The sequence below is a fragment of the Hyperolius riggenbachi genome, chromosome 12 (genome assembly GCF_040937935.1).
Source record: "Hyperolius riggenbachi isolate aHypRig1 chromosome 12, aHypRig1.pri, whole genome shotgun sequence".
Taxonomy (NCBI): Eukaryota; Metazoa; Chordata; class Amphibia; order Anura; family Hyperoliidae; genus Hyperolius; species Hyperolius riggenbachi.
Genome location: NC_090657.1, coordinates 202,892,132 through 202,918,809, shown reverse-complemented (window position 1 = coordinate 202,918,809; position 26,678 = coordinate 202,892,132). Strand labels below are relative to the sequence as shown.

Sequence of the window (26,678 nt, the reverse complement as noted above, 5' to 3'; positions counted from 1 at the left end):
GACAATTGGTCCCTTCTGTTTTGTCATAACAGACATAAAAGAGTTCACTAGCCTAAGTTCCACAACTCTATGGTACCCTAGATGTTGTTTACTGAGGCACACCGGGTGAGCACCAGTGGGGATATCATTATGTTGCCAGCAGACTTGCATGGAACTATTTAACAGTTGTTTGCTATGTAATGGTTAGGATTTGACACTCTCACTTGAGTCATATCAGATAATAGTTGGGGCTGCTGGGTATAATGGGAATTAGTGGTTGTGTCACTGCAGTGGGTTGCAACATCCAGAGCAAGAGGACCTTTCATTTTCCATACTAACTCAGAACAGTCTTGTTTTATTTCCAGGGGAAAATAAAATCTCCCTGCTGGGGCCTGAATGTGACTGTAATCACACAACTGTTCATTTACTAACTTTTTGGCAACCCCAGCTATGTTCTAACAACAGAGATAATTCCATTTGTATAAGGCTTTTCTCCTGTGGGATTCAAAGGGCTAGGGAGCTGCAGCCACTAAGGGCACACTCAGTAAGCCACCCTGCAGTGTTAGGGAGTCTTGCCCAAGGACTCCTTACTGATTAGGTACTGGCTTACTGAAGAGGAGTAGAAGAGATTGGAACCCTGATGTAACCCAAGACAGGACTAAAAAAAAAATGACAACCTAATTGAAAGAAATTGAGCCCTGGTTTACTATGCATGATATGCAAATCATTTCCAGTTAATGCAGGATTATGCAATTTATGTATGCAAATGTGTGCAACTTGAAAACTAACGAATCATATTCCACCTTGATGGGAATTGCTTGGTTTATTTTCAAATTTGCATACGTAATATACATAATCCAGCATCAACACAGAACTATTGGCATTTTATTGACCATCCCTAATCTCCATTGAGAGACTTATGCTGGGCATACACGGGTCGATTCTGGCGCTTGATTCTGCGCCCGATCGTTTTGCCTGCTCGATTCTCTTATCTTCCGCTTGTTTTTCGTATCTTTTTTTCAATTAACTTCAATGGTGAATCGAGCGGCTAAACGATCGAATGGTGATCAGACATGTCGGATCACCTCTAATTTGCTAGGAGAGGAAAATAGGAGAATTATTATTATTTCTACTAAGGAATGTCCGTTGTTATTTTTTTAGTCTACAGTACACTCTGCCAGGAGCCTGTTGATGGCCAGGGACTCTGGAGTACACCTTAACCGCTTCGGGATCGTGGTAATTGAAATCTACTCCCTGTTTATGACTGCTTATTCCTGCCAGGGCGTAGATTTCAATAACCATGCCGCATGAACCCATCGCTGCCGCCGATCGTGCCGCTCTTCCGTCACTGAAGGCCACTCGCAGAGCTCTGTGAGCCGATCAGGAGCCGATTTCATTGGCTCCTGATCTAGCGATCAATGTAAGCCAATCTCCTTGGGTCACAGAGCTCTTCTGTCTGCAACAGCAGAGCGAGTGGCCCGCAGCGACAGGTGAGCAGTGAAGAGCGGTGGGTACATGCAGCAAGATGTGGGTAGGCCCCATTTTTTGGGGGTACCAGCAGTCTCTAATACGCAAGCGGATAAACAAGGCTTTTGTGTATGTCCCTGTTATGGATGTTAGTGATGGTTTGTATATGAATAGGCAAGGTATCAGGGATATGATCAAAAAAGGCCTCTTTTAGGCCTTGTTCACATTGCGTTCCGATCGCGTGTCCATCCGAGTTGGCCATTTTTTTTAGGCTTTTATTTCCGATTCTCAGTGATTACCTGTGCGCTGCTTTTTTTGTAAAAGCGCTTTTCTAAGTGCTTTCGCAGAGCGATCGCGTTTTTTCACTTCCTGACGTCAGTCAGGAAGTGAACTCTTTGAGCCAGAAAAGAATAAATACAATGTATTTATTCTTAACACTCACGAAATAGCTTCACAAAGGGATTTTGTGAGCGTTTTTCGTATTCCTATACCTTCCATTGAGGCCAAATCGCCTCAAAAGTGGCTCATGCACTGCTTATCTGAGCGGATCAGAAACAAACCGCACAGATGTGAACTCTGTCATAGAGAATCATTGCACAAGTGTTGTTAGGGCGATTTTGAAAATCGTCTGTGCTTGAAAAAAGGGCAAAAACACCTTTAGTGTAAACAAGCCCTAAAAGTACTCAAAGGGAAAAATCAGAATTGTAGCTGGGTTGCAGGAAAACTTGAGTAGAATGAACTTCTCCTATTCTACCGTTTATGCAGGTTTGTAGTGGCACATCACCAGAGGTAAACCATCCCATGCAGCCAGTACAGTGAACAGAGAAGGGGTGTGTCTATGAACTGTGAGGCTTGAGCAGCTGTTCAATATCTGGGCTTGCCTGTGTGACAGGCATTTAAAATGACCAATGAAGAGAGAGAATAATAGAGATGCTCTTTGCTAATCGATGCCTCAGGGGCTTCCATAGCACAATGTACTGGTACCGGCATCATATGTGTGTGAAGCTAAACAGACAGCACTACCACCTGTAGGCAGGCGCAGGACAACTTGCACCTGTGCAGTAGTGCAGAGCTCATCTCTCTGTTAGTGCGCAAACGCGAGCCGTCTGCTCCTGTGCAGTACAGCCGAGCTCCGTCAGCGGGTTTGCGGGGGTCTTAGCGCTGGAACGGTGAGGATGTGAGCAAAAGACGACACTTCTGAGTGATCCAGAGGCTTCCCTCTCCCAAGGCGAGTGCACAACTTGGGCACTTTATCCATGTTTTGAACATACAGCTAGTGATGCAATATTTTGGGATGTATATGGATGGCCTACAGATGGTGCGTATGGTCTGCAGGGCTTGTGTGTATTATGCTGTATGCAGGGGCATAACCATAACCTCTGCAACAGGTGAAAGGGGGGGGGGGGGATAAGGGGGCTTGCCTCTTTCTCCCCTCTCTTCAATAGCAGAGCAGTGCATCGTTGCTGGGTCCTCTTGTCTCTTCCTCACTGCAGCCTATAAGCATACAGCAGCGTTCCTCCGTGGGCTCCTGACTTCATGTTACGTGACATCGGGAGGCTTTCTGAAGAACTCTGCAGGTGCTTACAGGCTGTATTGAAGACGAGACAAGAAGTTTTCTGCTGTGTTGCTCTGCTTATGGAGAAGTTTGACACATGACAGTAAGTTTATCATTCTGCTCTGTACTCTCCCAGTGGCTTCCACCTCATCAGTTCTACCACCCTCCCTCACCTAGAGCCATCTAATGCTTTATTTTTCCTAATAAGAGTCATCCATGGTGGTCAGGATGCATATCATGATCTTCCTGCAGCAGTGCTGATCAGTGCAAAGGACATGTGAGTCCTCTGACAGACAGCCATGCACAGTGATCCACTCAGAGCTGTATATCAGCATTGTACAGATCACAGCCTTGTTGGAAACACTGGTTGTGAAGTGGAGCCACCCTGATCCACAGCTCTGAGCGGGGCACTGTGCACGGCTACCTGTCAGAAGACACATCCTTAGCAGCTGCTGCTGTGAGAGTGTGATAAGCACACTGACCACCAGTTATGATTTTTTTACTAAGAGCACTACAGCATTTTGCAGCTTTCAGCAGTGTTTTCAGGAGTGCTCCGTTTTTACCCCCTGCAGGGAGATACGGAGGTTAGCAATCCTGGAGGCAGACGACAGGAAATAAAAAGGAGCAGTTAAAGTGCACCTACACTGAGAGGGATATGGATGTTTCCTTTTAAACAATACCAGTTGCCTGGCAGTCCTGCTGACCTCTTTGGCTGCAGTAGTGGCTGAATCACACACCTGGAACAAGCATGCAGCTAATCCAGTCTGACTTCAATCAGAGCACCTGATCTGCATGCTTGTTGAGGGGCTGTGGCTAAAAGTATTAGAGACACAGGATCAGCAGGAGAGTCAGGCAACTGGTATTATTTTAAAAGAAAAAATCCATATCTTCAGTTTAGATTCACTTTAATAATAGCACGGTCAAAAATTGTCCCCCACTTCCCGCTGGGGCTGCCCGCTATGGGAACTGCGGCTACAAATAGTGCTTCCCATAGCGGACGGCCCGGCACCTGCTATTTAGCTGGCGCCCATTTTTGGCCGTTGGGGTCATTAGTGGTGGAGGAAGGGGGGGGGTTATTAGTTGCCTGGGTGGGGGGAGATTATTATTTGCATGGGGGGGGGGGTTCTGTGTTTGAGTAGGGAGAGGTTAGGTCAAAGGTAAACTGTCACTATATCAATCAGGTTGTAGAATATTGGTAAATTTACCAATATTCTGCTACTGCAATTAAACTTATTATCGGGGAGGGGGTTAGTTTAACGCCATGTCTAAATTATCACATTAAGTTTTCAAATGTATGCAAAAAACGGGATTAAAATGCTGCATTTACACAAAAGACAGTAAGCTACGGTTACGGCGCTGTCCATTTGTTGTACTACAACCCTAATGTTTGATGAGCTGAACGAGCAGACATTAGTGATACTTTTTCCATAACGGTGAAAGATGAAATAGACACATATCACCACAGCCACAGAGGAACACATCCAATCTCACAATGAGGGGAAACAGCACAGATATTGCAGGGGAATCTTTCCACTGGTGTGTGAGGCAGAGTCCTTCAGCCTTTCCTAGCCTTCCTACACCTGAGAGATAAGTCGTTTTTAGAGGAACCTTTTCATTGATTATATAAGGCTCAAGCACAATGGGTGATTAATTGTCTTTCAGAGTGATGGTGATGTTGCCTGCGTTTTTTTGTTTTGTTTTTAGTTATAGCTACATTGTACTTTCTTTTTTTTTTTCTACACATTTTTGTATTCTTAACAATTGTTGGAAAACTATTAGAAATCCCCTTTTATAAAGGAGGTGCAGTCTGCTTCCCCATAGATAGGGGTGAAACACATTTCAAACATGTCACCTGAGTACATGGTTTTAGTTATTTGGTGTTTTTATGATCTGTTTTTATTGTCCCCTTTTATTTTCATGATAATATAGTTTGTAGAGCATATATTGGTTTTGACACACTGGATCAATAAACTCAGAATTTCCATATATTTCATTGTTATGTTTTGTTTTCTCACTTTAAAGGCGCTGTAACAACATATAGTAGAAAAAAGTAAACTATTCAGGATACATTAAGTTAAATATCCTGGTTTCAGCAGCATCAGAAACATTTCCTATAGCTTTCTATTGCTGTATATTGGTATGTAGCTCCACCCTCCCACTAAGGCTTAGCCTAGGCTGTTTAGCATGTGAAATTCAATCCCCCCCCCCCCCCCCCCCCCCCCCCCCGAGCATTCTGAGAGTCCCGAGATCTTTTCTACTGGCTTTAGAACTCTGTCCACAGACATCACCTGCCAGTTCTAAAGATGTTGCCGTTTCCACTTGTGCGGTGGGAATCGCCGCAGAAAAAAATTTGCATGCGGAAGCAAATTTTCCATGCGGTTGTATGCAAATTCGCATACGATTTCACATCGATGACTATGTATGCGAATTTAACCATGGCAGTGCCTGTGTGCTTTTTCCTTTGTTACTATGCAAAATCGTATGCAAATTCACATGAAAATTCGCATACCAAAACCGTATGCGAATTCTGATGGTTCTGCCGTGCAGATTTTTTTCTGCAAAGAAAAACGCTCAGAAATCCTGACAAGTGGAAACAGTCCCATCCACTTGTATTGTCCATGCGAATTCACGATAGTGGAAACGGGCCCTTAATCAGGGAGAGGAGAAATGTTACAATTGGCAAAAACTGACTAAATCATTTCTAAATTGAAGGACCACCATCATGACAAATTGTAAAATGTAAAATAAATGAAAACACATAACTAAAAAAGTAGATTTCTCCCAGAGTAAAATGTGCTATAAATGTACTTTTCTCACATGTTTTTGTCACTTATAGTAGGTAGTAGAAATCTGACAGGTTTTGGACTAGTCCATCTCTTCATGGGAAATTCTCAAGGTTTACTTTATTTTCAAAAGCATTTAGTGAAACGGCAGTTGCTCAGTTCAACTGTCAGAATAGTGTGGCAAACAGGTAGGGGGGGTTACCTGGATTTTGTATAAATCCTTTCCAGGGAGTGCCTTTGTAAAGAATACATTAAAAACTGAGAATCCCCTGTGAAGAGATGCACTAGTCAAAAACCTGTCAGATTTCTACTAACTACTGTAACAGCAACATACGAGAAAAGTCATATGCAGGTAGTCCCCGGTTAACAAACGAGATAGGGACTGTAGGTTTGTTCTTAACCTGAATCCATTCTAAGTCGGAATATTGTGCCATCTCTGTCCCCTGTGCCTCCAGTGTCCTCCTTTGTGTATCCTTGCATCCCCATTTTGTTCCCCTTGTGCCCGGGTCCCTTAAGCAGAGTATGCACAGCGGAAGCAGCAACAGTCTCATTTCTTCCACGGCGGCTCACCCCCCCCCCCTCAATTAGCGCTGACATCCTCTCTCTCTCTCTTCACTGCTTAGCGGTTTCACTCGTGTCGCATAATAACGCAATCAGGAGGAGCCCCAGTACAAGAATTGTATTTGTAGAAAAAAACAAAGAGAAAACGGAACAACAAGAAATGTTGTGATTAGATGAATCGTCACTAAACAGAATATCAGTGAGCTCTGGACAGCTTTTATATTGCCATGTGGTACCAGTATATTAGCTGCTGATCTCCTGAACAATTCTGCTCCCCTCCTCAGTGTGTCTCTGCTAAGGCCCCGTTTCAGTTAGGGCCTGTTTCCACTACACGCAGATTGGATGCAGAAAAACTGATGACTCCAATGAATGCCTATAGGAATATCTGCATCAGAAGGATTGCGTTTAGTGGAAACAGGCCCATAGACATTCATTGAAGTCAGTTTTTCTGCATCCATTCTGCACCTAATCTGCGTGTAGTGGAAACTGGCCCTTAGGGCCCTTTTACACTTAATCAGTCTCTCTCAGTTATAACTGAAAGAAAACTTATTTTCAAAGTAATGCCCATGTTTTCCTATGGCCTCTTTTACACTGAGGCTACTTGCAGGCCAAGACGTTGCATTAGGTGCCACGTTAAGGTCGCATAACGTGCACCTAACACAACGTATGGTGCTGCAAGAGAGGACGGTAGAGTGAGCCGCGTTAGGCGGCTCTATCCCTATAAGGTCTCCCAGAGTGGCGCTGATTGGCCGGCGGGACCACGTGATGCGGAGCGTCACACTCCGCATCACGTGGTCCCGCCGGCCAATCAGCGGCCACCAGTGCAGTGAATATTGAGTAGCCATGTGCGCGGCTACTGTAGCTGGCTCTCCCCGCCTCCTCTCCACCCCCCACTGCGCATGTGCAAACAGTCTAACGCGGCTATAGCCGCTCTAACGGCATAGCATGCTGCACTTTCCCGACAACGTGCAGCGTTACATGTAACGCAACGTGGGCTGTGTGAACAGCCCACTTGTGTTACATTGCTGTGCGTTGGGAGAGCGTTACAGGCGCACTAACGAGCGCCTGTAACGTCCCTGTGTGGAAGCAGCCTTAATGCGTTTTAACTGAAATCTTCCCAATGCACTGCTATGGAAAAAAATGCGTACCAACTGATTAAGGGCCTGTTTCCACTACGCGCAGATTGGATGCAGAAAAACTGACTCCAATAAATGTCTATGGGCCTGTTTCCACTAAATGCGATTTTTCTGATGCAAATTTTCCCATAGGCATTCATTGGAGTCAGTTTTTCTGCATCCAATCTGCGTGTAGTGGAAACAGGCCCTAAGAAAAGAACTCCTCTCCCATCATAACTGCGGCAGCAACAGGTGACACATGTAATCCTCTGCTGCTGATTGGCTACCATTGCACTTTGACTCCTCCCTGATAAACTGTGAGTACCTGATTTTACTGCTGCAAATTGAACCAAAGTGTCGCAGTCCCAACAAGCAGTGGCGTAGCTAGAGATCATAGGGCCCCATGGCAAAACTTTCATGGGCCCCTCAGATGTAGGCACTCATTCTGATGTAATCTGCACTGCACATAGCTCATGGGCACTGAGACAAAGTCAGAGGGTGGAAAAACACAAGAGAGTTAATGGTGAATATATTACGTACCACCTAGACCCCCTCTGCTCCAGGGCCCCATAGCAGCTGCTATTGCTACGACCCCCTGCCAACAAGATTGTGACATCATTCAAAGTTTCAGAAATGAAAGAGTATTTTTTTTTTTTTTTTTTTTAACAATAGCATTTATTGAATTTTTCCATATAAGTCATAAAACACATCCAAAGGAAAGATTTTTTTAAAATGTATATATTATAGAAACCTCAATATTTGCAGTTATGGCATCTCCTTATGGAGATGTATTAATACAACAATATTTAATCATAAAATGTTGGGAATCTCATTGCCATTTTCGTAAACAGAACATTTCAGAAAGAACAAGAGAAACAGTAACAGAGATTCTCCAACCCCCCCCCCCCCCCCCCCCCTCTATTTTCATGACCAATCCTGTTGGCGAGTGACATCATCCCATACATAACATCACAGAGAGTAAAACAAAACTGGCATAAGTGTAATATTTATGACCAAGAATTTCAGCATTTCTGAACCCATTGTGCTGTAATCCTTCTCTCGTAACAAATTACACTTCTACTTGAGACACTGAGCTTGACCAATGTGGAGGAAGTGTATATAAACTATCATCTCTAAAGGATCTGATCCTTAAGTTACATTCTCTATTTAGGTTACCCTCCACCAGTGGGATTAGATGGGCAACTGGAAAGGAGTTAGGGGACCTCCAGAAAGGGTATTTCTTGGTGTATGTAGAAGCTGTGTGTCAGAAGGCTTATACACCCTAATTTCAGTGAATATGTAACAATGGTCACAGTGGCTGCTATGAAGCACTAGAGCAGATAGGAATCCAGTTTGTTGCTAACTCACTCCATATTTGTGTTCTCCGCCAGAGAACTAAATAAATCAGTGGAAATACATGGATTTCTCTTAAGGACTCATTCAAGAGAACCCAACAGAGTAAAATTAAAAAAAAAAATTGCTACTTACCTATGAAGAGGTTCTCCTGGAGACCACCTCCACTGACTGAGACCCTCTGGAAGATCATGGCTGTGCTCCTCTACGTGCATAAGTGTGGCCATACTGACCCTGTGCAAGTATTACCAAGCCTGTACAGTATCACAAGGACGCTTGCACAGGTACGCCCGTCCTCACGCAGGTGTAGTATGGGCATGCTCATACATGGCAAGGAGCATGAGCAAGAGTACATATCCGACAAGCTCTTGTTTGCTATCTTCTGGGGGTGCACACGTGGCAATGGTGGTTTCCAGGAGGATGTGGGAAGCTTCTGAACGTTCCAGAGACTTCCCTCTTATTAGATAAGTAGCTATTTTTGTATTATTATTTTAATCCGCCTCAGGTACACTTTAAATTACATGAAGTTATTCTCCTGCAGGAAGTGACGCCGTAAGGCCCTAGAAGAGAGGTACTGGTATGTCTAATTTGTGTTGCTGTTGAAATTCAGGGTTCCTAATTCAGAAACCCACATAATGGAATGAGCCATGCAGCTGCGTTCCACGTCGTCATTTACGTAACTGAGGCTTCCTTCTGGCTTGGAAGGGGGATGCATCGGTCACGGGAAGCACGACGTGGAACGCAGCTTCGAGACTCTCTCCACAGGTAATGGTCCTGAAGTTCCGAGGACAGCATTATCTGGGTTTCTGGATTAGGAAGCCTGGATTCAAAAAGCAACACTATGTTTAATAGCATACTTTGGAGACATAGTCCAGCACAGGCTTCCTGCAATCTGCCATCTCTGCCTCCATTGGCTTTATGCACTGTATATTATGTCAGCGTACATTGCCTTATCCACTCATGTCGATATTTGTATACCTGCAGCTGTATTAACAAATATAAGAAATTGACCTTAGCTAGAACCCACCCATTCTTTTGTCATTGTTGTAACTTTTCTTCTCAAGTTGTCATTTAAAAAAAAACAAAAAACATTGAAGCGAGAAAACTCACATACTTACTGGTACCTGTGGAGAAGGAAAGCTCTTCCATGGAGCCTTTCTGGTCCTCTGTCTGTCCCCTCATTCCCCCACTGTCCCCCCTGATGATGTTATGCACCTTCAGAACTCCTCTGCAGACTTCAGAAATACTCACATCTCAGAGTAGTTCTATAGACAGGAGTCTCTGTAGTGCGCATGCAGGAACCTGAACTCGTGCGTGTGCAGTACGGATCCACTCATCATTGGAAGTATTCAGGTATACAGGTACTTCCAAAAAGTGGCCAAGGAGAGCCAAAGACATATTTCACCAAGCTGGTCGAAGAACTTCACCAGGGCCTGGTGCTGGAACAGTGGGATGGGGAGAGGATCGGGAAGACTCCATAGGATCCAAATCCTTCCCTCGCCATAGATAAGTATCCCTTCAGGTTTACTTTAAGCAATACGTTTCTCTACTTCACGCTCAGAATCTCTTGGTGGAATGGGTTGTACAGTTGGGTAGAAGTCTGAAGGATACTAAAACTTTTAGAATTGATAACTTCTAACATACAAAAACATTTTTCATGGTATATACTGTATTATACATGTTGTTCCTATGCAGTATCCCTTCCACTGCAACTCTCTGGCATTCTTCTTTAACAGGAACCTGATAGACTGTAAATGTGGAACTCCGCTCACACCTCCGTTCACCGACAGTGCAGGAAAGCAGGCTGCCAAGACCTCAGATCCAAGACCGTAGAAAGTGAAGTCCGCACGATGTCGGTAGAATCAATATGGCTTTATTCAATCCTTACACATAACAAGCTAAAAGCCAGCACCACATGCTGACATGTTTCGGGCGTTACACGCCCTTAATCATAGCATAGGCGCACATGAGAAAGGGTGACTCCTATATAGAGTAAGGTTACACCCGATACCACATGTTCAATAGACCCCACCCACAAAGAAAGGTGCATATGAAACAGTGGGGGGAGAAAAGGACACACAGAAATTCCCCACAATTGGGGAATTTCTGTGTGTCCTTTTCTCCCCCCACTGTTTCATATGCACCTTTCTTTGTGGGTGGGGTCTATTGAACATGTGGTATCGGGTGTAACCTTACTCTATATAGGAGTCACCCTTTCTCATGTGCGCCTATGCTATGATTAAGGGCGTGTAACGCCCGAAACATGTCAGCATGTGGTGCTGGCTTTTAGCTTGTTATGTGTAAGGATTGAATAAAGCCATATTGATTCTACCGACATCGTGCGGACTTCACTTTCTACGGTCAGGAACCTGATAGGAAGTATTAGTGGCCTATTTATACTTACCTGGGTTTCCTCCAGCACCATGAGGGCCGTCAGCTCCCTCATCGTACCCCTGCTCTGTTCTCCTAGGATTGCCTCCGGTATCTGGCACAGACGCAGTGTTCTGTACATGCCTCCTGTCACACTCCCATGGCTGGCCTCGTTTTGCACCTGTGCAGAGTGCTCCTGACCACGGGAGTGCGGCCGGACCATGTAGGCTCAGAACCGCACGACTTCCCGTCATTGCCAGATATCGGAAGTGATCCCGGGGCAGGACAACGAAGGAGCCTATGGCTCTCATGGGGCTGGAGGAAGCCCCAGGTAAGTATAATTGGGCTGTGATACTTTATTTACGGTACACTTTACGTATGGGAGAAGCAACTTTTTGAGTATGCAGTCTGTGAGCCGATTAGAAATCTGCTTTCAGCATCTCATTCAGGGAAACTACCGTAGTAGAGACAGGACTATGGAAGGAGTCATTGGGGACCTCATGTAAAAATACCTACTACTTGGCTGTTTTTCTGATCCTCAGCCTCTAATACTATAAACATTGCTGATCCAACATGACCATTCAGTGCCCCTCTAGCTGCATGCTTGTTCCAGGTGTGACTCACAGTACTGATGATAAAGGATCTGCATGAAAGTTGGGCAACTGGCATATTTTAGACGGGTGATAAAATGGCAGCTTCTATCTTTCTCTCACCTTCAGCTCCCTTAAAGTATCCCTATTGTTAGACAATATGTTGGCTGCATTTGCTGATCCACTTCTGAACATGCTGGTTCCCGGGCTGTAAGGGCTGATCTCTGAGTCACATGTTCTGCACCACCTCTATTATAATTATAATAAATATTTATTGTTATTAGGGATGGTCAGTGAGATGCTAATAATCTCAGATGCAAAGGTTATGCATTGGTGGCGTAGTGGGCAGCGCTCTTGCCTTGCAACGCTGGGTCCCAGGTTCAAATCCCAGCCAGGTCAACATCTGCAAGGAGTTTGTATGTTCTCCCCTTGTCTGCGTGGGTTTTCGGGCTATATAAATACTAAATAATAATTTTAATTTTCATGCAAAAAATGTTTGCAGCTTAAATATAGACCAATCAAGTGCAATTTCCAGGCTGCACAAATTTGCATGACATTAAAGAGACTCTGCAATAAAAAAATTGACCCTGGGTGGTAGTTACCTCGGGAGGGGAAGCCTCTGGATCCTATTGAGGCTTCCCCCGTCCTCCTCCGTCCCTGGGCAGTCTTGCTGCAGCCCACTGAATGCACAGCCGTCAATTTGTCAGGCTGTGCATTATTTACCTTTCCCTGTTCCAGCGGGGGCTCTCCAGTTGGAAATAGCCGATCTCAGTCGGGTCCGCTGTACTGTGCAGGAGACTTGCGTCTGCGCAGTAGAGCTACCTATCTGGGATCAGCTATTTCCACCTATTTCCGAGCTGGGAAGGCAAATATTTACATCCCCGCCTTTCGGGGAGCTGTATCGCTGTCGCCGTTGGAGGGAGGAGGTCGAAGGATGCCTCCATAGGATCCAGAGGCTTCCCCTTCCTGGGGTGAGTACCCCCCCCCCCCCCCAGGGGCATTTTTTTCGACACAGATCCTTTGTAAAAAAAAAAAGGCATTGATTTAGAATTAGTAGCGTCTAATTGGCCATCCCTATTGTTAGTAGTATGCATTGCTAAAGAGCAAATAACTTCTGCAGTAGTTTACAGAGTACATAGTCATGTCACTGACTGTGCTCAGAGGAGTTCACAATCCAATCCCTACCATAGTCACAATCTAATGTTCCTTATATAGTGTAATGCCTGGTTTTGAGGGAATAAACTATTCTACAAGTAAGTTGTTGGAAGTGGAAGAGAAAGTACACTGGCTGGAAGAAGCCCTACATTAACTTGGGGAGAACTTGCAAACTCCATGCAGATAGTGTTATGGCATATAGATATTCACACCTGGGACTCCTGCGCTGCAAGGCCAGATCGCTGCCCATCACTCCTCTGTACTGCCTATAACTTGTTCCTGAAAGTCACTCACTATAGAAGCCAAACATTTCATCAAGACAAACATCATCCCTATAAAAGTTGACTGTAACATCCCACCACCTATTAAACAACAACACATCTCTCCTATAGACAGATTACATATTATACCTCCTATAAAGCTTGTCAGATGTAACCCAAATATCCCCCTTACAGCTGGAACTTATACTATTATTGTATACCCCAGGTACATAAGTCACATCTGTTCAGTTCCCAGTATTCACGTGCCCACTCTCACCATAGATGATGAAGCACATAGCATAATGTATGCATTCCTAATATATAATAGTCACTGATCCATTCCAAACACAGATGGCAGCATGGAGGGGCTCAGTGAAGGTACCAGTCAAAGTGTGAAGGTGTCTGTTGGGGGCACACAGTTCAAAAAAGGACAGCTGGCCAGATTCATAGTCCAGAGATATCCTGAATTTATGGCTTGAAAGCTGGTGAGAGAGTGGGATCTTTTTACCTTCATGCATCATACTGTAATTACTATTGCTCCTTTCCAAACACCAGGATTTATTATTAAACCCAATATAGCTGTTCCGCTCCACACTGGAGTAACACATTCCTACTCTGCAACCAACGGATTTACTTGTGTCCACCTTCCAGGAATGTCGCCCTGAAGACATACTGGTGCTGCTCATTACCTGACAATTCTCAAATCTTTTTGGAATTACTGGACGATTGACATTTCCTCCAGTGTAAGATGCTGTTTGCAGATCTTCTGATATCCATACATTATTAGCGGCTGTTTTCTCATCAAGTAAAACACCTGATGGTTGAATTATGCAGATCTGCAAGCTTTGTATCATGTCAGATAATTTGTGTAACGTGTCTGAGAGCTGACCTTCATCTAGATCTTCTCCATGCTGAATCTTCATGTCCCCATCCCCTCCCCCCTTGGTGTCACAGACGTCCCCTCTGTGCGGATCCTGTAAGACAGTCAGTGGGTCGGTCATGCTGCACAGCTCCTCCATGTGACGTATCTTTGTGCACAGCTCATCCTTCTTTATTTCCAGCTGCTGAATCAATTCAGTGACTGAATGTGAAACCTGCTCTTCCCACCTGGAGACGTCACTCAGCACTCTCTTCTCTTGTTCCTGCAGCAGTCTCTGGATGTCTCTGAACAGGGCAGTGACTCTCTCGGTTACTCCGGCTGCTTTCTCTTGTGCTTCTCTCCTGCGTTCCTCCAGTCTCTGGACTTCTTTCTCAGCTTCCTCTTTCTCTAGGATGAGTTTCTCCTGATCATTTCTCAGCTTCTTCTTCTTGTTCTCAGAGGCCTCCTCCAGTGACTCCACCTTGTGTCCTTTGTGTTCTCCAACAGCAATACAGTACAAACAGGTACTCACATTTTCCTGGGTGCAGTAAAACTCCAGGACCCTCTTATGGATGGAGCACTTTCTGCTTCCTGGCATTGCTGTGGGGTCAGATAAGACATGCTCTGGTGACTTGCTGTGAGCACTCAGGTGTCTACTGCACAGAGAACTCTCACAGTGCAGGCAGGATTTTATAGCAGGAACAGGATAGTCAACACAGTAAGTACAGAAGACTCCGGTGTCCTCCTGATCTGGATGATAGTGGAAGCTCTCCGCTATGTTACGTAGAGCTATATTTCTATAAAGTACAGGCCTCTGCTGGAACTCCTCTCTGCACACAGGGCAAGAATACCCTCCAGTCACCTCCTGTGAATCCAGCACACAATCAATACAGCCCCGGCAGTAGTTGTGACCACATCTAAGGATTACAGGATCTGTGTAGAAGGTCAGACAGATGGAGCAGTTCAGCTCATCTCTGAGATCTGCAGAAGCCATGGCTGATAGCAGGAGGGAGAAAGGAAACTGAAAGTTTTACTGGTGCTGTGCAGCCAGCATGGTGATCTGAGCCCTCTGGTAAAGGGTGTGGCTAAACTGGCTATTCCCTGCTGGTATACACTTCCTGCTGCAGCTGAAAACCACATGACTTCCTGCTACAGCTGAACCGACCCACATGACTGTAAGCTGATGTAAAAACTAGAAAAGCTGTGAGGAATTGTAATCCTTAACTACTTAAGGTCCGGGCTTGTTTCCTCACATCTGTGCTGCGTGGGCTCTCCAGCCCACAGCACAGATCGTGTGGCAGTCAGGGTGACCAGACTTCCCCCCCTTTTTTCCCTACTAGGGGGATGTCCTGCGGGGGGGGGGTCTGATCGCCACCGGCTATTTGTGGTTAGCGGGGGGGGGGGGCTTCTCAAATACCCCCCTCCGCAGCGATTCCCAGCCTCTCTCCCTTTCCCTCCCTCCCCTCCTTCCTATGGGCGGCACAGGACGGCAATCCGTCCTGCGCTGCCTCTGATAGGCTTCAGCCTATCAGGCGCCGGCGATCCCCGGCCAATCAGAGGCCGGGGATCGCCAATCTGCTTTACGGCGCTGCTGCGCAGCAGCGCCGTGTGATGTAAACAGCAGGGATTTCTTCCCCGCGTGTTTACATTTAGCCTGCGAGACGCGATCGGAGGCTCGCAGGCTGTTCACGGAGCCCCCCGCCGTGAACTGACATGGAAAGTTTCCATGGGAAACCACTTACGACCTGCCGCCGCCTATCGGCGTTAGGCGGTCGTTAAGTGGTGACAGGTCTGAGTGAAAAAAAAATAAAAATAATAATTACCTGGGGCTTCCTCCAGCACTTGGCAGCTGATATGTCCCTCGCTGAAGCTCTGGTGTCCTGGAGTCCCCTCTGTTGCAGATGCCGGTCTCACCAGATTTGCATCTTCCGCGAGCATGCTGTTGTGCTCCATTGGCCGGGACCGTTCTCCAGACCTGGTGAGCATAGCTCCCAACTGTCCCTCTTTGGGAGCCCTGTCGCTCTGTCCCTCTTTCCTCCTCATTTGTCCCTCTTTCAGGACTTTGTCCCTCTTTTATTAGATTAAAGCCTTGTACACAGTTTCAATTATGATTGGCCAAATGCTATCCAAATCGACCATCTCTATGTAGTATGAGAGCTTACATACACATAGTTTTCAATGTCTGTCAAACCTTATACTACATAGAGGTGGTAACATTGGTCAGTAACTGAGTGTGTTCTAGGCTTAAAGGACAGGGACGAGGTGAAAACAAACAAACAAGATCTATTTACCTGGAGCTTCTTCCAGTCCCCGGCAGCCTATCTGTCCCTCGCCTCAGCTCCAGTGTCCCGGGATCCCCTCCTTTGCAGATGCTGACCTCGCCAAGTCGACATCTTCTGCGCCTGTGCGTGGCCACGCTCACGTGGGCCGGAGCGTTCTGCGCAGGCGATCACAAGCAGCGCAGCCGCAGAACGTGCCAACCTGGCGAGGTCAGCGTCTGCAACAGAGGCGATCCCGGGACACTGGAGCTGTGGCGAAGGACACATGGGCCTCGATCCACTAACCGGTGCTAACTCAGTTAGCACGTCTTAAGGCTTTGGGCGTGCAAACTAGGGTGCTAAGTAGTTTGCACAGGCAAAGCTGTTACTGATCGTGCGCTATCCGGTGCGCCCAAAACGTTGCATCGATGCGCGTGAAAGGTCACACCGTTTGCGTGCAAAATAGCTTTCCAGCTATTTTGCACGCGAACGGTGCGACCTTTCGAGCACACGGGTGCAACGTTTCAGGCGCACCGCTAAACTTTGCGCACTCGAACGCTTGCGCGCATATTAGCACGTGAAGCGGCCGTTTACGCGTCCAAAGTGCCTTTTCACTGGCGTCCTAACACTTATCACCCTTTAGTGAATCGAGGCCATAGGCTGCCAGGGGATGGATGAAGCCTCAGGTAAGTAGATCTTGTTTTTGTTTTCACCTTGCACCTGTCCTTTCACGGAGTTGGAGCAATTTTGGGTACCTGGAGTCGGTGGTTTATAAACGGAGTCTGCGTAGGATGATATTTGTACCGATTCCACAGCCCTGATAATGGCATCACGCAGTTTCTGCAGATTTATTTATTTCATCGTATGTGTTTGGGGAATGTTGTCCAATTACCCTTAGGGTCACCTTACCTGTTTTGGAAGGAAACTCTGGCCCACTGATGTCATGGCCATGCCCATTTTTCACACTGACTTAACGGCGTCCTCTTCCCCTCCCCCACCCCCCTTCCCCGGTACCAGGTGGGTCCCAAAAAAATCTGGTCATTGTATCAGCGGGTGTTGGTGGGGTCTCTGTGTGTGTGTGGGGGGGGGGGGGGCGTTGCTGGCAGCAGCTTGCGTGATGTAATAGGTAACCTCCCTCCCCAGTATAGTCAGATGTGCCGAAGTAATAACTAGCCCCCCCTCTGCAGTATAGCCAGATATACCTTCTGTATTAGGTAACCCCCTCCCCAGTATAGTCAGTCAGATGGTCCCAGTATTAGGTAGTAAGGTGCGTACACACACACTATTGTAACAAACGACGGGTACGTAATCACCCGCAACCCGCTACAATATTGTCAGATGTGCCGCCAGTAATAGGTAGCCTCCCTCCCCAGTATAGTCAGATGTGCCGCAGTATTAGCTAGCCCCCTCTTCAGTATAGCCAGATATGCCTTCTGTATTAGGTAGCCCCCTCCCCAGTATAGTCAGATGTGCCGCAGTATTAGCTAGCCCCCCTCTTCAGTATAGCCAGATATGCCTTCTGTATTAGGTAGCCCCCTCCCCAGTATAGTCAGATGTGCCGCAGTATTAGCTAGCCCCCCTCTTCAGTATAGCCAGATGTGCCGCCAGTAATAGGTAGCCCCCTCCCCAGTATAGTCAGATGGTCCCAGTATTAGGTAGCCCTCCTCTTCAGTATAGCCAGATATGCCTTCTGTATTAGGTTACCCCCTCCCCAGTATAGTCAGATGGTCCCAGTATTAGGTAGCCCCCCTCTTCAGTATAGCCAGATATGCCTTCTGTATTAGGTAGCCCCCTCCCCAGTATAGTCAGATGTGCTGCAGTATTAGCTAGCCCCCCTCTTCAGTATAGCCAGATATGCCTTCTGTATTAGGTAGCCCCCTCCCCAGTATAGTCAGATGTGCCGCAGTATTAGCTAGCCCCCCTCTTCAGTATAGCCAGATATGCCTTCTGTATTAGGTAGCCCCCCTCCCCAGTATAGTCAGATGTGCCGAAGTAATAACTAGCCCCCCTCTGCAGTATAGCCAGATATACCTTCTGTATTAGGTAACCCCCTCCCCAGTATAGTCAGTCAGATGGTCCCAGTATTAGGTAGTAAGGTGCGTACACACACACTATTGTAACAAACGACGGGTACGTAATCACCCGCAACCCGCTACAATGTTGTCAGATGTGCCGCCAGTAATAGGTAGCCTCCCTCCCCAGTATAGTCAGATGTGCCGCAGTATTAGCTAGCCCCCCTCTTCAGTATAGCCAGATATGCCTTCTGTATTAGGTAGCCCCCTCCCCAGTATAGTCAGATGTGCCGCAGTATTAGCTAGCCCCCCTCTTCAGTATAGCCAGATATGCCTTCTGTATTAGGTAGCCCCCTCCCCAGTATAGTCAGATGTGCTGCAGTATTAGCTAGCCCCCCTCTTCAGTATAGCCAGATATGCCTTCTGTATTAGGTAGCCCCCTCCCCAGTATAGTCAGATGTGCTGCAGTATTAGCTAGCCCCCCTCTTCAGTATAGCCAGATATGCCTTCTGTATTAGGTAGCCCCCTCCCCAGTATAGCCAGATATGCCTTCTGTATTAGGTAGCCCCCTCCCCAGTATAGTCAGATGGTCCCAGTATTAGGTAGCCCCCCTCTTCAGTATAGCCAGATATGCCTTCTGTATTAGGTAGCCCCCCTCCTCAGTATAGTCAGATGTGCCGCAGTATTAGGTAGCCCCTGTCCTCGGTACAGAGAGTCAGATGTGCCCCAAATACAGTATTAGGTAGACTCCACTCCCAAGTGTCGATAGCAGATGTGCCCCCAGTATTAGATAGCAGCCAGCCCCCCTCCCCCCCCATTATAGATAGCCAGATGTGCCCCCAGTATTAGATAGCAGCCCCCCTCCCCCCATTATAGATAGCCCGATGTGTCCCCAGTATTGGCTATCCCCTTTCCTCAGTGTAGATTACCAGATGTATTGGGTAGAGCATTGTACACTTGTACATTCACCCTCTGCCCCCCTTCATAGCAAGAGGCACATTGCTAGCCTGGAAGCTAGTGACCAATCTTTACAGTGGTGGCACAGTGTATACTGATTCCTGCCTGTGACAGAAATCCCCTGGTACAGAGCTTCAGCCTACCTTTTATTGGGGAGGCAGTTGGGACAATTATACAGAACCGATAGCTGATTGGGTGCATCTGGATTTAAGCCAAATAGCCATACATTTCTGCAGGGCCAGATTTGTACTCTTTACCGCCCAAGGCCGCTGTCACCAGCCGCCCACTTTCAGTATAGGTAGCCAGATGACCCCTTCCCCCTTCCCTCTATTATAGGTAACCTGATACCCCCCCTCTTAGGTAGCCAGATGACCCCTCCCCCTTTCCCTCTAGTATAGATAGCCACATGACTCTATTAATCCCTCCTTTTCCCACCCCCCATACAGTATAGATAGCCAGCTTGCAATCCCACTGCAGCAGCTATCTGTGTCACTCATTTCTCAGCTGTCTCCAGTGCCGAAGCCTCCTCTTCCTCTCTGTCTCCAATGCTGCCCAAGTCCATAGCCGACGGCCACAATGCAAACGAGCACAGAGAGCAAGGTGGTCATTGCACAGGCTGTTGGCAGCAGAGTACCGCAGTCAGGCACTCTTCTGATCTCCCTGCATTGCAGCATTTGCAAGTTTGCAAATGCTGCATAAGTTCAGCAATTTGTAACAAGCTGTAATTTGATCTCCCAGCTGTGTCAGCTGGCTGCTACAGAGCAGAGCAGCTACTTGTAAACACAGGTTGCTAATGTCTGCTTCTATGAAAGCAGGAAGTAGACGCACTGCAGTTGTACACTTGTTCTTTCATCCTCCGCCCCCTCCATGAGAGATCAAATTACACTTGTGATTATTCTCAGATGAGGGGGAATTAGACAGGCTAAACCCTTTAAATTACATAAATACATACAGGGTGAATTTTTCGGTTTTCCTTCTGCCCTGTGCAAGAGTTCAGGTCCACTTTTAAAGAGGAACTGTAATGAAAATAAAACAATGAATAAGTGCTTCATATATATATATATATACTGTACATACTATATATATATATATATATATGTATATATATATATATATATATATATATATATTCCCTTTTAGATTATATAGTCAGTGTTTGCCCATTGTAAAATCTTTCCTCTCAATGATTTGCATTCTGGAATTTATCACAGGTGGCTACAGCTTTAGTCCTGCTAGGTGACCTGTATAGAATGCTTACTGAGCGTTTTATGCACAGAGGGAGATGCTGCTTGCTTTGCAGGTGGAAAAAGCTGCTATTTCCCACAATGCAATGAGGTTCACAGCCAGCAAATTCTCAGGACTATGGTCGCACTGGAGGAAGGGTTTCGCCACAATATTAGCCACTGTTATCTCTCCCCCCCACCCCCTTTCCTCCCAATGATCTATTTGGAAAAGGTAAAGATTTCTCATGGGAAAGTGGGTATCAGCTACTGATTGGGATAAAATTCAGTCCTGGATTAAATTTCTCTTAAAGCACACCTGAACTATAAAAAAAAAAAACCTTACTTTTTACTTACCTGGGGCTTCTAACAGAACCAGTTTCCTCTCCCTGATTTACATTCTGACATTTACCACATGGTGACATTTTATTGCTGGCAGGTGATGTCAGTGGAAGGAGCTGCTGCTTGCTTTTTTTGGCAGTTGGACCCAGCTGTAAACAGCTGTTATTTCCCACAATGCAATGAGGTTCAAAGACAGGAAACTGTCAGGACCGCTCTGGGAGGGGTTTCACCCCGATATCAGCCATATAGAGCCCCCTGTTAATCCGATTGTGAAAAGGGAAAGATTTCTCATGGGAAAGGGGGTATCACCTACTGATTGGGATGAAGTTCAATTCTTGGTCACGGTTTCTCTTTAAGTGACAAGGCCTTCTTTAACCTCCTTGGGACCGCCTAACGCTAATTGACGGTCGCAAGGTGGCAGCCCCAGGACCACGTAATGGCAATTGGCGTCAAGTCCTGGGGCGGAGTTTTGAAGGGGATTGCAGCGCACGTATCATTGCTTGAATAAGGGAGTTCCACTCAGTCATCATCAGTCTACCAGCAGCGATTGCCGCTAGGACCCAGGAGCGGACCCAGGAGCGCTGACGTCACTAGGGTAGCGGGGAATTCGGACGCATACTTTGAAGGAGAGCGGAGAGTCGGGACGCCGGTGCCGCTGTAAACAAGGAGAGCGTTATTGGTGGGCTGATGCCCGATATGCCTATGATACATCTACCTGAGTGAGTGCGCTATATTGCGCGGGCCATTTCTGTTTTTTAAAATTGGATTACGCTATGTGTATTTTATATTGTTTTACATGTGGATATGTGCAATATGTGCAATTAAACCTGGAGCCTTTTTCTACTATCAAACAAAGTGTGGAGGCTGCTTACATTGAAGTGTGGAGGCTGTGATCTATAGCGCTTGAAGGCCACGCATTAGACCCACCTGGAATCTGAGGTGGTGTCCATCTGGTGAGCTGCTATACCAAAGGGGCTATATTTCACTGAGAGTGGAACTCACTGTTGTCACCTATGCACGTGTGGGGTGGAGTGTATTGCTATATCGCTGACTTGTATAACATTAATGCACTATAGGCGACTGTGTTTGTTTGTTTAGGTCGTCAGAGGAGCGCTGTCACAACAACGTTGGACTTGCCGCTAGGAGACTGTTAGACGACGAAGCCGCCATCTATTTACATTGTACAGCACAGCGATCTATAGCAGAGCTGTACTGGGGAGAGCCGTGTCACTCGGCTGATGCCTATAAGAGCTGATCGCTGGGATTAGTTGCCTGCGGGAGGGAGTTCATTTTTATTCGAAAAAAAAACAAGAAATAATAATAATATTTAAAAAAAACAACAACAAAAAACAAACCCACTGCCTGCAGCAGCGATCAGAACCCACCAACAGAAATCTCTGTTAGGCCTAGTGCACACCGGAGCATTTTCGCTGCAGTCTGCGATCTGCTTGCGGGTGCGGATCCGCTAGGGTAATGTATTTTCAATGGGCTGGTGCACACCAGAGCGGGAGGCGTTTTGCAGAACCGCATACTCCCGGGCTGCTGCAGATTTTGGATTGCGGAGGCGTTTCTGCCTCAATGTTAAGTATAGGAAAACCGCAAACCGCTCTGAAAAACGGCACATTAGAGCGGTTTGCCAGGCGTTTTTTGTTACAGTAGCTGTTTAGTAACAGCTTTACTGTAACAATACATGAAATCTACTATACCGAAACCGCTACACAAAACCGCAAAACGCTAGCTGAAACGCTGCAGAAAAATAAGAAAAAGCGTTTCAAAATCTGCTAGCATTTTGCGGATCTGCTAGCGGTTTTTGGTGTGCACTAGGCCTATATAGGCAGAAGGGCTTCGGGGGGATTCATTTGTATGCTTTGTTGTATGGCTTGCAGGGGAAAAACCGCTTGGCTAGTGAAAGTGAATGGGACAGTGCACACCAGAGCGGGTCATTTTTTCCACAAACGCATACTCCCGGGCTGCAGCATTTTGTAGATTTCTGAGGCGTTTCTGCCTCAATGTTAAAGTATAGGAAAGTGGAAAACTGCTCTGAAAAACGCTACATCCCCAAGAGCGGTTTTCTAGGCGTTTTTGTTACAGAAGCTGTTCAGTAACAGCTTTACTGTAACAATATTTGTAATCTGCTACACAAAAACGCACCCAAAAACGCTAAACGCTAAACATGCCTTGAATCGCTCTGAAATCTGCTCCAAAAACCTCTAGCGTTTTGAGGATCTACGGTTTTTGGTGTGCACTGGGCCTAAGCCTACTGCCCTGAAGGGGTTAAATTGGGAAATATGAGGGGCTGGATTTACCAATAGGCATAGCAGGTCAATGCTAATAGTCTGGTGGTGCTGAAAAGTGACTGAAAATGGCTTGCCCCTCCCCTTTCTAGTATGTACATGCTGCTGCTGCTGCTGCTGTGTGACCGCTCTGTCACTTCCCAGGCCAGAGATTTTACAAGAAAGCCCAAAGAACTTATGCAGGGGTCACACTTGACAAAATCGTGTACGTTTTTCTGTATAGCGGAAAACACACTCAATGGTTCTCTATGGAGAATCGCATTGTAAGCGGTTATAGTGCGATTTTCTGCATGTGGCAATAAAAAGCATGTTGTGTTGCTTTTTTTCAAACCTCAGATGTAAATTCATGCCTCTCGAACTATCATGTATGACCTGGTGCACAACAAAACCCGCTAGCAGATCCGCAAAATGCTAGCAGATTGTGAAACGCTTTTTGTTATTTTTCAGTAGCGTTTCAGCTAGCATTTTGCGGATTTGTGAAGCGTTTTTGGTGTAGTATATTTCATATATTGTTACAGTAAAGCTGTTACTGAACAGCTACTGTAACAAAAACGCCTGCAAAACCGCTCTGAACTGCCGTTTTTCAGAGCGGTTTGCGGTTTTCCTATACTTTACATTGGAGGCAGAAACGCCGCCGCAATCCAAAAAATGCCTCACCCCGGGAGTATGCGTTTCAGCAAAACGCCTCCCGCTCTGGTGTGAACCACCCCATTGAGATACATTAACCAAGCATATCCGCAGCCGCAAGCGGCTGCAAAAACGCTGAAAAACCCGCTCGGTGTGCACTAGCCCTTAATGAATGTATTAACCACTTCCTGCCAGCCCATTGGAGGTGGAAAGCGGCACCCGTGGGCGTATTTCGATCCGACTGCAAAACGGATCATTTTAAAATGTCCATTTTACGGTAACTAGTTAAATAAAAACGCACGCAATTTTGTACATACAAATATCACAAATGATAAATCATATCTTTTCATGGTAGCAAAAAATGCACTGCTTTTTTCACACTTCTAATGGGGGCCACTAATGATCCAATCTTTTTCATCCAATCTTACCTTCTATTTCTTCCACTAATGATCCAATCTTTTTCATCCAATCTACCTTCTGTTTCTATGTAATATAAGGGAATTGCCTAAATTATCCATTCAATACTACATAGACTTGGTAAGATTGGATGAAAAAGATTGGATCATTAGTGACCCTTGCCTTACACTCTCCTGTAGCTTTACATGTAATGGCTGCAGTATGACTGTCACCTCCTTTTTTTATAGTTTATTTATTGCCGAGGTGCAGAATTCATAGCATTTGTTCTGCTGTTCCTGTGTAGCTGAACTTTCTGCCCTGGGAACATGCAAACCAAGAGGTGTAAAATCAAAAGGGGCGGGGCTTATAGTGAGAAGGCTGCAAAGGCCTCTGGGATCTGAAGTCCTTTCAGTCAGCCAATCACCACTGACTAGTTCAGCAGAGAGGTTTGTGTGTGGAAGAGTTTGAAGGTTCGCTGAGGTGCTGCTCAGTGAGGCAAGCTCACACTATCTGTATTCTTGTGATTATCTGGCAGTGAAATGGAATACGAAAATCCTTCAGAAGTGACAGAAACAGCAGGCTCCAGTATACATTTCCAATATCAATGCATGTTAATGTGAGTAAATACATGTAAATGATCCTCCACCTACTTCTGGCTGCATACTGTTCCCTCCATGTTATTTGGCCCATCATCAGCCTCTGACTCTTGGTATAGTTTACCACAGATTTGTGAAGGAAATGGCTTACCTTATCAGTCAGACAAGGGTAACGCTTGCTAGATTCGCACGCCTGCTGCATGTGGCAAAACATACAACACCACAAATGTCATTAGGGTCAATGGCTCGCTTAGAAATCTGACATGTTTTGCGTGCGTCCGCTTTCCGTTTACGGCACTCCCCCCCCCCCCCCCCCCCACACACACACACACACATTTTAAAAATGTGCAGCTTTCTGCTTTTTTTTACTGTATGATGCACACATTACCAATTACAATGTATTTTGCCGCAATACGAAAAATGTGATCGCAGAGGGCCGCAAACACCGAAATTGCATAGAAAATGCAAGATCAATGATGCCCATACATGGTACATTTTTTTTTCGATTACATCATTTTGTTTGATTATTCCATTAGATCGAATATAAAGATTTTTCCAACACGTCCAATTGGATTTTTATTGAAAAAACTGGATAATCGATAATTTTTTCTTGATTAAAAAAAAAGATTATTTTTCATTTTCATTCGATTTGATCGTGTTGATTGAATAAATGGGAAAAGTGAATGTTTTTATTGTACCGTGTATGGGCACCAAAAGTGTGACCGCTGCCTCATCGTTCCATACATGTAGGTGGGGGATGGTGTAATGGCCTTGGGTAGAGATTGGGTAGAGATTCTTACTCTTAAAAATATGATCAAACATGGATGCAGGAGATGCAATAGCTGCTGTTTCTTTTCACACCATGCTGAGCCTGCCGATGAGAAATGTCATGTAATGCAAACCAAATTTTCCACATGTTACTGGATCACCCACTTATCATAATAAACATCCACTACTATTGTATGCATGCCATGCCCAGGGATGTTTCTAGCCTTTTTGTCACTCCAGGCAGTAGCCCCCTCCCCCCCCCAAAAAAAAAACACATGCCCTCACACTAAGGAATATAAACGTGCCGTATAGGGTGGATGCATAATACAGGGAGTCCCCGAGTTACAAACAACCTGCTGATCCTGTCGCATTTAGTTGCACACCCACTTGCTGCTTTCACCCAGCTTAGTATATACATGCTGAGTATTATTGAGTAGTAGAGTTCAGTGCTGCGCTTCTGCCTATCCGCTCACCACTGGTCCTAGTGCCCAGCATCTCCTACCGCAGGTTGCGTGAGGTGCCAGGTCTAGAGGGAGCAGAAAACAGTTGCACAGGCACAGCACTGGTCTCCAGAGGGGACGTTAGAGAACAGCTTACGTTGCGCCATACTCTGCCTTTACACACTGGACTGGGGGAGCACAGGAGGGGGGATGGGAACAGATAGTGGGACAGAGGGAGGCACAGAGTGATGCACACAGAGCTGGATCATCCACAAGGCAACAGGTGCTTAGGGCCTGGAGAGAGTGTCCTGGCCTGGTTTATGCTAGCCCCCAACAAATCTTGCCAAAAAAAGCTAGGTGGCCATCAAGGGTAGGCCAAATTGTTGCTTGCCTAGGGCACCACTTCACCTTATTCCAGGGCTGTGGAGTCAGAGTCATTTTGGGTACTTGGAGTTGGTGGTTTAATAAACTGAGGAGTCCAAGGATCACCACCAAAGCCATCCTGGTGAATCTGGGCTCTGCTGGTGGCAATGTCTCAAGGCAGGCAATCCACACTGCTGTGTTCCACAGATGCAGACCAAGGAGGACGCCACTGCTCCAGATAAGGCACACAAAAGCTCGCCTAGCCTTTGCAAATGCTCATCTGGACAAAGAATAAGACTTCTGGTCTTCTGTGTTATGGTTAAATGAAGCACATATTGAATTGCTTGGTCACAATAAT

At 46.1% G+C, this 26,678-nt stretch overlaps 1 protein-coding gene across 1 annotated transcript; it reads right to left on the bottom strand.

The window, feature by feature from the left end:
• Nucleotides 1–8,377: 8,377 nt before the first annotated feature.
• Nucleotides 8,378–15,133, bottom strand: LOC137541103 (E3 ubiquitin/ISG15 ligase TRIM25-like). The gene is made up of 2 exons (XM_068262246.1): nucleotides 11,183–15,133; nucleotides 8,378–10,553 (listed from the first exon to the last, which is right to left on the bottom strand). The coding sequence occupies exon 1, from the start codon at nucleotides 15,039–15,041 to the stop codon at nucleotides 13,503–13,505; it is 1,539 nt and encodes a 512-aa protein (XP_068118347.1). The 5' UTR covers nucleotides 15,042–15,133; the 3' UTR covers nucleotides 8,378–10,553; nucleotides 11,183–13,502.
• Nucleotides 15,134–26,678: the final 11,545 nt, after the last annotated feature.